This window comes from Melanerpes formicivorus, unplaced genomic scaffold, assembly GCF_026170545.1.
Source record: "Melanerpes formicivorus ecotype bairdi unplaced genomic scaffold, bMelFor1.0.p_v2 SCAF_72, whole genome shotgun sequence".
NCBI classification, from domain to species: Eukaryota; Metazoa; Chordata; class Aves; order Piciformes; family Picidae; genus Melanerpes; species Melanerpes formicivorus.
Genome location: NW_027142424.1, coordinates 3,028,665 through 3,041,924, shown reverse-complemented (window position 1 = coordinate 3,041,924; position 13,260 = coordinate 3,028,665). Strand labels below are relative to the sequence as shown.

Here is a 13,260-nt window from a genome sequence, read left to right as displayed (position 1 = left end):
GGAAAGTAGCTATAAAGAAAACAGAAACTGTGTTCAGTGAGGAACAGTAATTTTATTTAAATCTACTTCATGCATAAGCATGATAAAACCCCAATTTAACTTTGGCAAATATCACAATGAGAAAAACAAAAAAAAAAAAAAACAACCCCAAGCAGCCCATATAGAACAGTGAAAATGCCAAGGATACAGATTCTCCACAGCTGCACTGCAGAGCAAACGGGTTTAGAAGCCTCACTTTGGCTACGTCATTTATAACCATAGAATTAAATAAAGGTAGTCTTTCACTATCACTTCTTAACTTCTCCAAGATCTTCAATGCTATCATCATCCACCTAGGAAAAACAAAAGGAAAACCACAGCATATTAAAGTGTATTTTCTTCTCAGATGTATCCCTCAATATTCACCACTGTACACAAAACGAAGTGTGGGACAAAGCTACGGCACCACCCGAGATTCCCTAATGTAAATTCTGTGTGAGTGGCATGTGCCTACACAACATGGCTGAGCCTATGAGGCTCTGAATAAAGACAAGCCTACAGAGTTATTTCAGAAAGAATCCCAATACCAGGACCACCAGAAGAAGGGAGAGTCAAAGAAACCACTTGTGCTTACAGCAGCACAATCAGACCTCTCAACCACCAACATTCCAGTCCAACCCACAATTAGCTAATCTATTCTGCTGAAGTACAAGTGGGTTTCTCTTTTTAAGGTTACTAATTTTGCAATATTTTAACATATTCTGCATTATAAGGTTGCATTGTAGGAATGCTTTTGCATTCACCAGTAAGAAATGGTCACAAAGAAGTCACAGACGTTTGACAGATGGACTTATTCCTCACTCTAGTACCCACAAGAATAGGGAATTAATGCTTCTCAGACCACGGAAGCAAGATTTTAACTTCAAGTTTACTCCTTAACTTAGGCATTCTCAAGTAGCAATGCAACAAATGCTCTTTCATTTCTCCAGAACAATCTGGGCTGCCAAAGATGAAAACCCTTTTCCAAAGTCACAGGCAACTGTGGAAAACTAGAGCTCTGACAGAAGAAAGAGTGTCTTACCTCAGGCCACTTCTCCTGGATTACATCAATAATGTCATCTGTGAAATCGCCCTGAATGATGATTTCATCTTCTCCTGTTACTGAGGCACCGCAGGAAAATTTCTGAGCAAAAAACCTCTGTGCTTCCTTAAGATCGATTTCTGTTGATGGGAAAAAGAGTTTGAGTACAGTCATTGTCATAAAACTCTTTTCTCAAGTTTAAAAATATCATCTTGATTTAACTGTTGGAAAACTGGTGGCAGTTTACAGTGAAAGCTTTGCTACAGCTCCCCGTGAATGCGAAAGATCTGTTGTTTATATCCAAAACAACTGACTCTACAAATCTAGCAAACTCTTTGAGGCCAAAATTGCTGAGTGGCCTCTACAGAATCTGTTTATAAAGGTCTATGCTACATGCACTCACCAGAAAAGCACATGCAGAAGTTATTAAAAAGCCCCCTCCAGTCCTGAGTAACATCCACAATTACTGAACAAGTATCTCCATAGAAGTCCTTCTATGTAGTCCTTTTACACATGTGAACCAACAATTTTTGAGCTTGGCTTCCACCACAAGGACTCATATCCAAGTCAGACAGAGCTCATTCATGTTACTAATCACTCAAGGAAACTGGTAATACTTTTGTGCAGGAAATATGTAACATCTTGTGAGTGCAAACAAGGTTAAAATTTCCCTTTCTAAGAGAATTTGTGATCAACGTGTGAAGAACCAAAGCATTGTCAGTGTATTTTGCTAATGATTTGACTGCTGTACTGGAAAGGCAGTTAAAGCCTTAATTAGCCTCAAGAATAGGCAAAATTAATTGTCAGTAACCTATTTTAGAGGTTTGATGGATATAAGCATCTTTTTGAAATTAAACATGTTTGTAACTAAAGACAAGACTCCTCTGAATTCTAACAAGCAGACCGTTATGGGAAGCCTTGTTTCACCAAACCCTGTAACCCTGTTTGTTTGCAACCACCATGGAAATAAGGACTTCAATCATTTATCACTGAGGGAAGCCAGTGTACCTTTAGAATGCACTGGAACTGCTAAAAGCACCATGGCGTTTTCACCTCATACAGAAGGAATTAGATCACTCAATGTAATACAATCAGAAGAAATACCACGAGGTTAAAGACAAGTACATCTAAAACTAACAAAACCCACATAAAAATCAACCCACCAAATGTTGCAAGGCCACATACTCTTGTGACATATTTTTTCTTTGCTCTAGGAATTTTTGCTATTGTAACTTTTTGCGGTACAGTCTTCTTTTTCTGTTTTATCTGACCTCTTCCACCTGGAAAAGAGAGTATAAGGTTACATAATTAGTGAAATGGTGTCACACTTCAAAGGAAAAAGGCATGTAAGAACAGTTTGCTTCTTTATAGGGATGAAATTTGACATCTCTCCACCTGTGTTGGTAAACCAAAACATAATTTTGCACCTTAGGGTTCCCATTTGGGCTTGTTTATTATTATTTAAGAGAGGTCCTGTGTCATCAAAGCTCAGTATTAAAAGAAATCACCTCAAACTTGCATTCAGGTTCAGCTTGCAAAGCAGAACCCCACTACAATTATCAAAAAAGGGCTTTTCCCCCACTTCATTAATGACTGCATTTAACCTCTCTTTCAGGAGCTGTTCTGCAGTTGTGATCTTAGGAATAAACTGTTAATATTTTTGATGAGCTTAACATCCTTAAGGTTTGTATCTGAGGCAAAGCAACCCATTCATGTCCATTTATTGAGGCCATGAAGCTGTGCCTGCTCATGCTGCTGGGATAACAAGCAGATGAAGTCCTGGACATCAGTGCAAACCCCAGTATGAACCACACATCTTTATGAGCCAGCAGAAACACTGCGGCTCTGAAACAGAAGCCAACTACAGTCCTTAACTGCCAAACTTCCACATGATTTAACTTCGTCCTTACTGTTTGTTTCTAGGCCAGCTTGAGGAAACACCACACATCAGGTAATTCTTAGCTGGAGTAAAACATGCAGAAGGTATTTTCCACTCATTAAGATTCTTCAAGTCAGATTAAGATCTGCTAACTTTGTACGCAGTCATCAAGTTCCTTCAGGGTAACTGAACTTTCATGTTCTCAATCCTTCTCAGCATAAAAACGCAAAGGATTTATGACAAGCACACTAACCCCTTGTGAATTCTCATTTAGCAGGCAGCACCTTCAATTCTACACTACTGAAAACTAATATCTGATATATCTAATAAATATCTGATAAACTAATATCTGTGTGTGTTCTTTTTTTCAATAAATTTCTTCAGTGTTTAGTAAGTTTCAGTTTCTTTTTCCTCATCCTCCCTCTTACAGACAATATTATACAATCATATTTAAGGAATTCCCCATGAAACTTAAAAGCATTTCAGGGTTTTCTCCTAGCATCTAAACACTAGCATTTTAGAACCAAAAAACAGACTCAAAACCACACCACCCCACACAATAAATTAATGTTGACAGCAAATATCCTGAAATTTCTGGGAAAAGCATCTAAGCTGCAGAATGTGAATTGCTGTTATCGCTCCACACAGCCTACTGACAAGATAAACATAACTGGTTACCAAGACACAAAAATAAGACATCTGCAGCAATATGTTGCTCAGAAATCTGTGTCTTACTGGGCTACTAACTGTAATTCCTGAAGCACTACAGACTAAATTGACACTCCACAGGCAAATGCACAACATCAACCCCAGCATTCTGATTTGTGGTGGTGTGTTAATTAAATCGATAGGAAGAACTCCAATGACTAAAGTGTGTTCAAGTTGCTTTGTATTTATTTTGTCTTCCAAAGCTGGTTTTCGGAAGTGTTTTAAGTTAGTATTCCTGGGATGAGAGACAGCTGTTAATGGAGACATGGGTGACTGTTAAAAGCATAAAACTAAATCCCATTACATTAATACAGAGAAGGGGGTTGAAGGAAAGTAAGTTAAAAGCAGTGCTGTGAGGCATTAGGAAAGGAAAGCAGTCTTTGTTCTACTCTGCAAGCAACCTACTGTTAAACAGGGCAGAAACAAGTAGTCTGGGAGACATGCCAGCTGATTTTAGGTTGAGAAGAATTCCTCCCTAAGTAAGTACAATAGCAATGACAGGAACAATGAGACATGATGTAGATCATCTTTCACTTGCTATCACTACTCTCCAGTTCTTCCATCAGCACGTCTCACCTCACTAGCTCTATTACCACTGGCAAAGAGATATTTGGCTCCTTTTCTGCACAGTCAGAGTGTAGCTAACAACTAAAATGCCAGGAATCTGTGCCCAAATCTAGACCAGCAGGTGAGAAAGGGATGCCCCAAACTGCTTATATATCAGTACCACAAGCAACTATTTAGACCTTGCCTCTCTTTTGCTTCTTCTTCTCCTCTTCTTCTCCTCCCACAGTTCCTTGGCCTTCTCCAACTCCAGTTTCCTGTTTAGGTGAATTTTCTTAAACACATCAGAAAAGAGGTGGGGAGAAAGAACAAGATTAGTAGTGAGACAACCACAGCCTTACAGGAACAAGAAGCAAGGTACAGCCCTATCTTGCTAAGTTCATAAATTCTTTAAGTGCAGCAGCCCCCTTGACTGACATATATTACATCTCCATTATAATACTTGTTCAAATTAGACCACAAAAGCCTTAGCTCAAAGATAAAATTCCAACACACTCTCTTCAGAGAGAGACAGAAATTAATGATAGTGTTAACACTGACAATCCTAATACAAATCAACAAGTTCTTTATTATGAATGACCTTTCCTCCAGGCATCCACAGGAGACTGGACAAAGACTGATAAACTGATGGGAAACAAGCACAACGGATGACTGGTTGTAGTGGAAACCCTAAGAAAGCTCAAACTTTATTAAACTATACTATAAACTATTATTAAACTATAAACTTTATTAAACTATGCTATAAACTATTCAGTGTTTTCTGACATTATCAAACATTTTCACAGCATCCAAAAGCCTGGCAGACTCATAAGAAAACAGTTAATTTTCATACTTGATGTAGAGGGAATAACTGGAGAAGCTCAAAGGTTTCTGAACACATCTAAGGGCACACACCAGTTAGAAAACAGAACAGATTCTTACCTACTGTAAGTTTTGCAAACTCATCTGGAAAATTCTTTTCTAACCATTGTCTGCATTTAGTGACATCAGGCATGTATTCGCAGTACTAGAGAAGAAAGGTCACATCAATCTTGTCAGCAGAGTCACCACAAAATATCTCACAAATACACCAAAATGTATTTGCTGTCAGCTCAGCTGTTTCCCTTTAAGGTGACTGAATGTGAGTATTATACTAGCACATAAGAAACCTCATGTGCTGTCAGCTCAGCTGTTTCCCTTTAAGGTGACTGAATGTGAGTATTATACTAGCACATAAGAAACCTCATGTCACCCTAAAGATAACAGTGGCGGAATAGAATAGAATAGGAATAGAATAGAATAGGAATAGAATAGAATAGGAATAGAATAGAATAGGAATAGAATAGAATAGGAATAGACCAGACCAGACCAGGTTGGAAGAGACCTTCAAGATCATCGTGTCCAACCTATCATCCAACACCACCCAACCAACTAAACCATGCAACCAAGCACCCTGTCAAGTTTCCTCCTGAACACCTCCAGTGATGGTGACTCCACCACCTCCTTGGGCAAGTGCAGCCATGAAGAAAAACCAGACAAGATCAAGAAGAATCATCGCAGTCAGGAATCAGAGGACAGAAAGAAATTCAGACAACAAAAAATTAACTCACCTCTGTTGGCAATGAACAGACTGGAAAAAGAAGGGAGGAAAAAAATAGAAATAAAAAGATTACAAAAAGGAATTTTTCACTCATAGGCTTAGTGTGAAATACAAAATGATACTTTGAAATTAGGGATGGTTTCCCACATCATAATTTCTGGTTACACCACAAAGTGACTCAAGAGTGTTACTTTATCGATACCCCCACATTTCAATTCTTCTCTCATTAGTTAACTGCTTGGTTGATCTACATGAAGGTAAAATTATCACAGCAAAAGCAGTTGGTCAGTGAAGAAAGGGGAGGAGACACCTGCAGCTTTGGGGAAAGTTGTAGAAAGAAACAACAGTTCTACCTGAGGCAAAAGATATACCTAATAAATTACCACACTTTGGTTCTTTCTTGCAAAAGCTGAAAGTCCAGAAAAGGGGCTCAGCCCCAGAAGAAACCCAAACCCATCGTGCAGGCTTTCACACACAACAGGGTTTCTTTCCTAGTCCTCTGAAGCTGTATTCAAGTCCAAAGCAAAAAAACATACCTATCTGAAAAAGAGACCTGTCTAGATTATTTTCCTCTCTTTAAACACAACTACAAACGTAATCAGTGAAGAATAGTTCTAAATACAGTGACAAAATTACTTTCATGAATTCTGCCTTTCTTACTGTCATACTAATGCTCAGAGGCCTTTTCTGTGGCTTTCTGCAGGTAGAGATCTCTGCTCAACAGTTCACAACCTCCATCTCAGAAGGAAGACCACTACATTTCAACACGTTTCAGATAAAATGCACAACACAAACTACTTCAGAAAGAGGACAAGAAAAGTCAAGCTGACCAAAAGAAAGTTTCCAGTTCTCCCATTCTGCTATGCTTCCCTCACAACCAGCACCTGTAAGAAACAACTGTCCCTTCAGCACTTGCCTCCACAGTAGAGAACCCGAAGAGGATAGTCTCCATCTGACCTGGGACCGCTCTTTACATCTCCTCTGCAGTCAGGGACCACAGGCTCGGCTACATCTGTTGCCATGTCACAAGCCTGGAGGTCACAAAACAAAAGAATCAAGACCTAAGTTTTGGGTTCTTCCAATTCAACAAGAATCATACGAGATCCCAGAGAAAACAGAAGCAATCATAAGAATAGCTGGAGAGATCATGAAGGAGGAAAAGAAAAAAAAAGAATAAAGAAAATTAAAAAATTATGGAGAAAATGTCTGGAATTCTAGCACATAAAGCGGGGGGGGGAGCTCAGTGTCACAAAATGCAGACTAAAATGAAGATATATCTATGAGAACACCACAAGGAATTACAGAACATACTGAGTGAAGCAAAACATGAAGTACCAGGTTAAATCAGTGACATCTAAACAGCAGGTGCACTGAAGGAGTGTGTGTAGGGGTACTGCCCATATACCAGCAGAGAAAAGGGGTCACTTAAATAAGCGTCTGGAGAGTTACAACTGATCCCAGAACACTGGCAAAAATATTCAACCACCACAAAATAAGGGAAATAATTGTTTAAACACACACATTCTTAGGCAAGGGGCTTAGAAAATCGGACTCAACAGCGAAGGGGTTTGCAAAGTGTGAGAAGACCCCCAGGGTCCCAGTAGCAAGCAGAATGTGCAAGTTTCAGAGCCAGGATGCTCTCCAAGCCGTGTCTGGGCAGTGCAAACAGCTAAGGGAATATGTCAGGGTGCCAGAGAATGTGGGGTTCAAGGTAGAGGGACAGCTGGGAAAGGCGGGAGGCGGTCACAGAGAGGTGATAGATGCGGGTGTACCCATGGAGATCCCAAGTGGAGGAGAGAGGGCGCTGGGTAACAGAGAGCAAAAATGAGAGCAGACAGGGAAAAGAGGAAGTATTCTGGAATACCAGACGTGATGGGGATAACAGACATGGTGGGATGGCACGGAGGAGAGGGACCCAGAGCTGGGAGAAAGGAGGGCGCCGGGTACCTGAGGAGGGGCAGGTTCGCAGTGCGGGAAAGGTGCCGAAGCTGAGGAAGAGGAAGGCGCCGGGTACGTGACGACGAAAGGATGCTGAAAAGAGACAAGGGGGATTGCTGAGAGGGGAAGCAGAGCCACGGTATCGGAGAAGAGGGAGAAGGAAGGTGTCGGAGCTGAAGGAAGGATGCTGGTAGCCGAGGAGGGAGAACGGGGCAGGCCGCCCTCCCCTGGGACGGGGCGGGGTGGGGGAGCCCAGGGGTGGCAGCGGTGTGACGTTACCCGAGAGGCCCCTCAGGCCGCGGTGGCGGGGAGGCGGCGGCGGCGGCTCCGACACTTCGTACTGCACGTGCGCCCTGCCCAGCACCGCCACCGTCTCGCGAGGGCTGCGCAGTGGGACGGGCGAAGGCGTCTTCGCGTGTAGTTTGAGCCCACCGGCTCGCCGTAACCAAGCGCGCAAGCCAATAGGTTACCGGAGGCACGTGGCCGGGGGAGCTACGGGCTGCTGGAGCGGCCAGTTGTCACCCCTTTGCCGTTGCGCGGAGGCCGCCGGCCCGTCCGCCACCATGCCGCGGTACGCGCAGCTGGTGATGGGCCCAGCGGGCAGCGGGAAGGTGAGGCGGGAGCACAGGAGGGTGGCGGCGGGGAGGTGACGGCGGTGAGGTCGGTGCCTGACTCTGTGTGACTTGCAGAGCACGTACTGCTCCACCATGGTGCAGCACTGCGAAGCGCTGGGCCGCGCCGTGCAGGTGGTCAACCTGGACCCGGCGGCAGAACTCTTCACCTACCCCGTCATGGCAGGTGAGCGGGTGGAGGCTGCCCACAGGGACCTTGGGGGGCAGCTGTAAGCACAGGAACCAAAAACACCTCGTGTGTTTGTTGTTCCAGACATCCGAGAGTTAATAGAAGTGGACGACGTCATGGAAGATGAATCCCTAAGGTTTGGTCCCAATGGCGGCTTGGTGTTTTGCATGGAATACTTTGCCAATAACTTTAATTGGCTAGAGGAAAGCCTTGGGCATGTGGAGGATGACTATATATTGTTTGATTGCCCAGGTAAACAAATGTCAACGTTGTTGTATTGTTCTTCATGTGCAACGTATAATTTGCTGTATTTGTTGTTGGTTATAATCATTCAGACTTCACTGTTAACTGTAAGGGGTCACTTTCAGATGTTTAAGAAGTAAACTTGGGCCCAGGATAATGTGGAAGACTGCACTAACTCCCAATAGCATCATTTGGTGTGACAACAGTGTGGCAACTACTAACTTAACATTAATTGGAAATCAAAGAGGGAAAAAAACCCTACTGTTTCTTTTCCACTTAGCAATTATAAGTTCTTCCAAATACAGTCAGAGTTGTCTGAAAATAAAGATGCTTTACAAGCTTCTTTTCATATTAAATGCAATGCCCACATTATATAACTGGTAATTGTTGCTGTTAGGTTCACATTTCTGCATACTAATGTCCTGTGTTCCCTAGGTCAGATTGAACTCTATACACATCTGCCAGTGATGAAACAGCTGGTAGAGCAGCTTCAGCAATGGGAATTCCGTGTCTGTGGAGTTTTTCTTGTGGATTCACAGTTTATGGTGGAATCCTTTAAGGTATTAATTTGAAATCTGTTTTAGAAGTCCATATCAATAAAGAATAAGAAATCTAAGTGATTTAGGGAGCTGGGTTTGTTTAGTCCAGAGGAAAGAATGCTTAGCTGGGGGAGCTGCCTCAGACGCTGCAGCAAAGAAAAAAGTCCTGCACTGGGACAGTAGTCAGCCTGGAACAGGGGCACAGAGAGACTGTGTAGTGTATGTTCATGGCAATTACTCAAAACTTCACTGGGCAGTCTGAGCAACCTGTCCTTGCTTTGAGCAGTAGTATGGATCAATGGATCAGACTACCTCTAAAAGCTCTTCCAACCTAAATTCTTCTGAGAGAGCTTTCTCAGATCTGCAGAGGGCTTGCACTTTCCCCATCTAGAAGCTAGAATACAATGATGGGCTTTGAGTTTCATAATGCCCTTTACAGAGGCAGATTCTGATCTGAGGCTCTGGAAATAAGATAGCAGATGGGAAGCTCCACACCCCCTGTTTCTAGCAGAGATTAGGACCCCCCTACTTAGTGATGTGTCCATGTTTCATATACTCATTAGATAAAGTTGGTCTGTGGTTGAGTGCCCTCTGTGTTCATGGGTTTGGTTTTCTGTACTTACCTACATAATTCTTCATATTCCTTAAGTTTATCTCTGGAATTCTGGCAGCACTCAGTGCAATGATATCTTTAGAGATTCCACAGATTAACATCATGACCAAAATGGATTTGCTGAGCAAGAAAGCCAAGAAGGAAATAGAAAAGTAAGTTCCAAAATATTTCATACTCTCTACTGTAGTTATTTTGATGTAAACATCACTCAAAATGTAATCTAGTGTTTGCCACAATTAAAACATACCCTTTTGGAATGGGAGATGCTGCATTTGGTTCATACTGAATATGTTCTTTAAATGTCTGGATAGGATGGTTAAAATTTAGTCAGTCTACTATATTTGTACTAAACTCTGGATTTTTCTGTAAATAATTATCCTGAATTTATGTCATTCTGAATTACATTCCAGGGTCCTACACTTAAGAACCTAAATCAAAGCTGATCCTATCAGTTTTTGATACTAAACATACTGCACTACTTAGGTGTTACTTTTGTGCTAAAACTACAAAATTGATGTTTTTCCCTATAGACTTCCTCAGAGCTTTCTTGAGTATACAAACAGATTAGCAACCAAAGTAAAAATCACTTTAGTTGACTCTACTAGCAATTGTAATCTGAGATACTCAACTACTTACAAAAACTAATTTAACAATTTAAGTTCTCCTGATAGGAAGTTCTTTCTGGTCACAGAGTGACAGATGGTTTGGTAGCTGTATAAGGCCAAGGATTCTGCCTGTGTTAACAATGACTTTGTTTCTCCCAGGTACTTGGATCCAGATATGTATTCTATGATTGAAGATTCTACAAATATATTGAAAAGCAAAATGTTTAAAAAACTGACTAAATCTATATGTGGATTGGTAGGTATATTGTTTTTACCCAATACCTATAAATTCAGTCTTGTATTTATAAACCATACTATATTGTTGCTGACTTCATTGCTGTTACAGCTACGTAGTCAATAATCCTTGTCCTCAAACTATGTATTTGCTAACAAAGCCAGGATCTAAGAGATTCTCAGGCACTTGAGCATTTTACTTTTTGCCTGGTTTAACTCATTTTTTTGGGGGGGTTTTCAGATTAGCATCAGGTACTAACATTGGGATTGTAGTGAACGCATTTCTCTGAATCCTGTTCTAATAGCACTCTGGGAAAATGGCTTTTTCTGCTGTGTAGAACTTATCCAGGTGTTCTAAGTGAGGAATTGCCATGGTTTGCAGCTTGGCTTTAAATGGCATGTAAGCAGTCCATACAGGAAAGCCCTAAGTGTGGTTCAAGGAAACGAGCTCTGGTGAGACTCCATCCAGAGTCTTGTGTCCGGCTCGGGTTCTCAGCAGGGGAAAGACATGGACCTGTTGGAGCAGATCCACAGGAGGCTAGAAAGATTACCCAAGGGCTGGAACCCCTCTATTGTGAGGACAGGATGAAAGATGTGGGGTTGTTTAGCCTGGAGAAGAGAAGGCTCCAAAGATACATTGTCACCTTTCAGTACTTAGAGGGGCCTATTAAGAAAGATGAGAACAATCTTTTAAGCAGGGCCTGTTGTGACAGGACAAGAGTTGATGGTTTTAAACTACAAGAGGGAGATTTGGACTAGAGATAAAGAAGATGGTTTTTTACACTGAGGATGGTGAAACACTGGCTCAGGTTGCCCAGAAAGGTGATAGGTGCCCCATCCCTCGAAACAGTCCAGGTCAGGTTGGATGGGGCTCTGAGCAATCTAATCTGGTTGAAGATGTCCCCGCTCACTGCAGGGGCATTAGACTAGATGACCTTTAGAGGACCCTTCCAACCCAAAATACTCTTCAAGTGGTTTAGAGTGCTGTGATTGAGAACTACTTAACTGCATTTTCTTACTAACATCCTTTGAATCCTTTCCCTAGATTGATGACTATGGTATGGTTCGATTTCTGCCTTTTGATCGCTCTGATGAGGAAAGTATCAACATAGTTCTGCAGCACATAGACTTCACCATTCAGTATGGAGAAGATCTGGAATTTAAAGAACCAAAGGTAAGGTACTTCTGATGATAAGATGAACAATTAAAAAGTATCCAGAATGCAAGGTGTAATACAAATGTTTGCCTTGCTAATAAATTACTGTCTTAGTATGGTTCAAAATAAGCCATTGTTTAGTCTTGTAGTGATAACACTTCTGTCAGTTTAATTTACAGTTACAAAAGTGAAATTCTCTAATATCATCTTGCATGTGCAGAGTGAACAAATGATTGTGTTTCTGATGCTTCTGTTTTCAAAAGTAGTGGGAAAAAAAGGCCATTAAGATCACTAAGATTTCTTCCTTCAAAACTGTTCAAACTCCCCTGAGAGCTGCTGTGTTGAACTGCTGTATTATGTACAGAATACAGATTAGGAATAAATTCAATCATGTAAAAATAGACAACAGAACACTGCTGTGTTAAATCGGTTCCAAGCCCTGTCAGGTTTTATTATTCAGCCCATAAATCCTAAGGCACAAGTCCAATGCTCTTAGTCAATTTTTTTTTTCCATTCAGTTTTGTACTCCCAAGTATGCAGAACACCTGGATCTAGACTTTGACATGCACAGTTTTGATAACTCTAGGAACAATTTGCTTTTCAGAAGGTTCTGCTACATGTTTTATGGAACCATACTAGAGGTTGTTCCTGTTGTGGTTTCTAAAATAAAATGTGACAGAGCAGGCAGTGTACAAGAGCCACTAGGGAGAAGTCAGATTTTACCTTTTTTCTTGTTTCCTTTCTGTCAGGAAGTTGAAGAGGATAAATCTGCTCTTGTGGATGAATACTTCCAAGATCACGTGGATGAGTAAAAAGTTGATGCTCAAAACTGGGAGGAAAATACATTTCTGATGTTAAAGTATTAAAAAGGGGAGGGGGAAGGGAACCCACACCTGCACAGCCACACTTGATGTTTTTTATGTGTAAAATAAGATGTATAGTGGACTATATGACCTTGTGACTATTTTAATAAACAATTTTTATTAAGTGTGTGTGTTTGTCAATATAGGTTAGTGTTAGCACATAAAAATTCCCCACATACACAGATCTGTCTCATTTAAGCACAGGAATGCTTGGAAAAAAAAGCTATTTGCAAAAGAGGCAAAGTTGGATATAAGTATGTTGTAATAAATATTTCTCCCCTGCCATGGGTAGTTAGTGTCATTATTAAATGAGAGAAAGAGTTGATCTAAAGGGTGCAAATTGTGCTTCATGAACCTGAATTAGATAAAAAGTTGACTGGCAACCTCCAAGGGACAGCTGGCCAGTGAGTGGTCTCTCACTTTTCTTGAGGAACATCAGTGTTCCACATTCACTTTGGAGGAGCCTAGATGTTCAGCT

At 41.3% G+C, this 13,260-nt stretch overlaps 2 protein-coding genes across 3 annotated transcripts; one reads left to right on the top strand and one right to left on the bottom strand.

Moving 5' to 3' along the window:
• Positions 1–32: 32 nt before the first annotated feature.
• DENR (density regulated re-initiation and release factor) lies at positions 33–8,118 on the bottom strand. Of its 2 annotated transcripts, XM_068163489.1 has the most exons (9): positions 8,008–8,117; positions 7,738–7,821; positions 6,707–6,821; positions 5,801–5,820; positions 5,133–5,217; positions 4,399–4,485; positions 2,224–2,340; positions 1,061–1,200; positions 33–332 (listed from the first exon to the last, which is right to left on the bottom strand). In XM_068163489.1, the coding sequence occupies exons 3-9, from the start codon at positions 6,810–6,812 to the stop codon at positions 288–290; spliced, it is 600 nt and encodes a 199-aa protein (XP_068019590.1). In that variant the 5' UTR covers positions 6,813–6,821; positions 7,738–7,821; positions 8,008–8,117; the 3' UTR covers positions 33–287. The 2 variants fall into 2 exon arrangements, with proteins under 2 accessions (XP_068019590.1, XP_068019591.1); XM_068163490.1 differs by lacking the exon at positions 7,738–7,821 and having other exon boundaries at positions 8,008–8,118.
• An 81-nt stretch (positions 8,119–8,199) lies between these two features.
• GPN3 (GPN-loop GTPase 3) lies at positions 8,200–12,906 on the top strand. Its single transcript, XM_068163488.1, has 8 exons — positions 8,200–8,339; positions 8,418–8,526; positions 8,614–8,781; positions 9,208–9,332; positions 9,961–10,076; positions 10,689–10,785; positions 11,809–11,937; positions 12,669–12,906. Exons 1-8 carry the CDS (start codon positions 8,292–8,294, stop codon positions 12,729–12,731), a joined length of 855 nt encoding a protein of 284 aa, XP_068019589.1. The 5' UTR covers positions 8,200–8,291; the 3' UTR covers positions 12,732–12,906.
• The last annotated feature ends 354 nt before the right edge of the window (positions 12,907–13,260 follow it).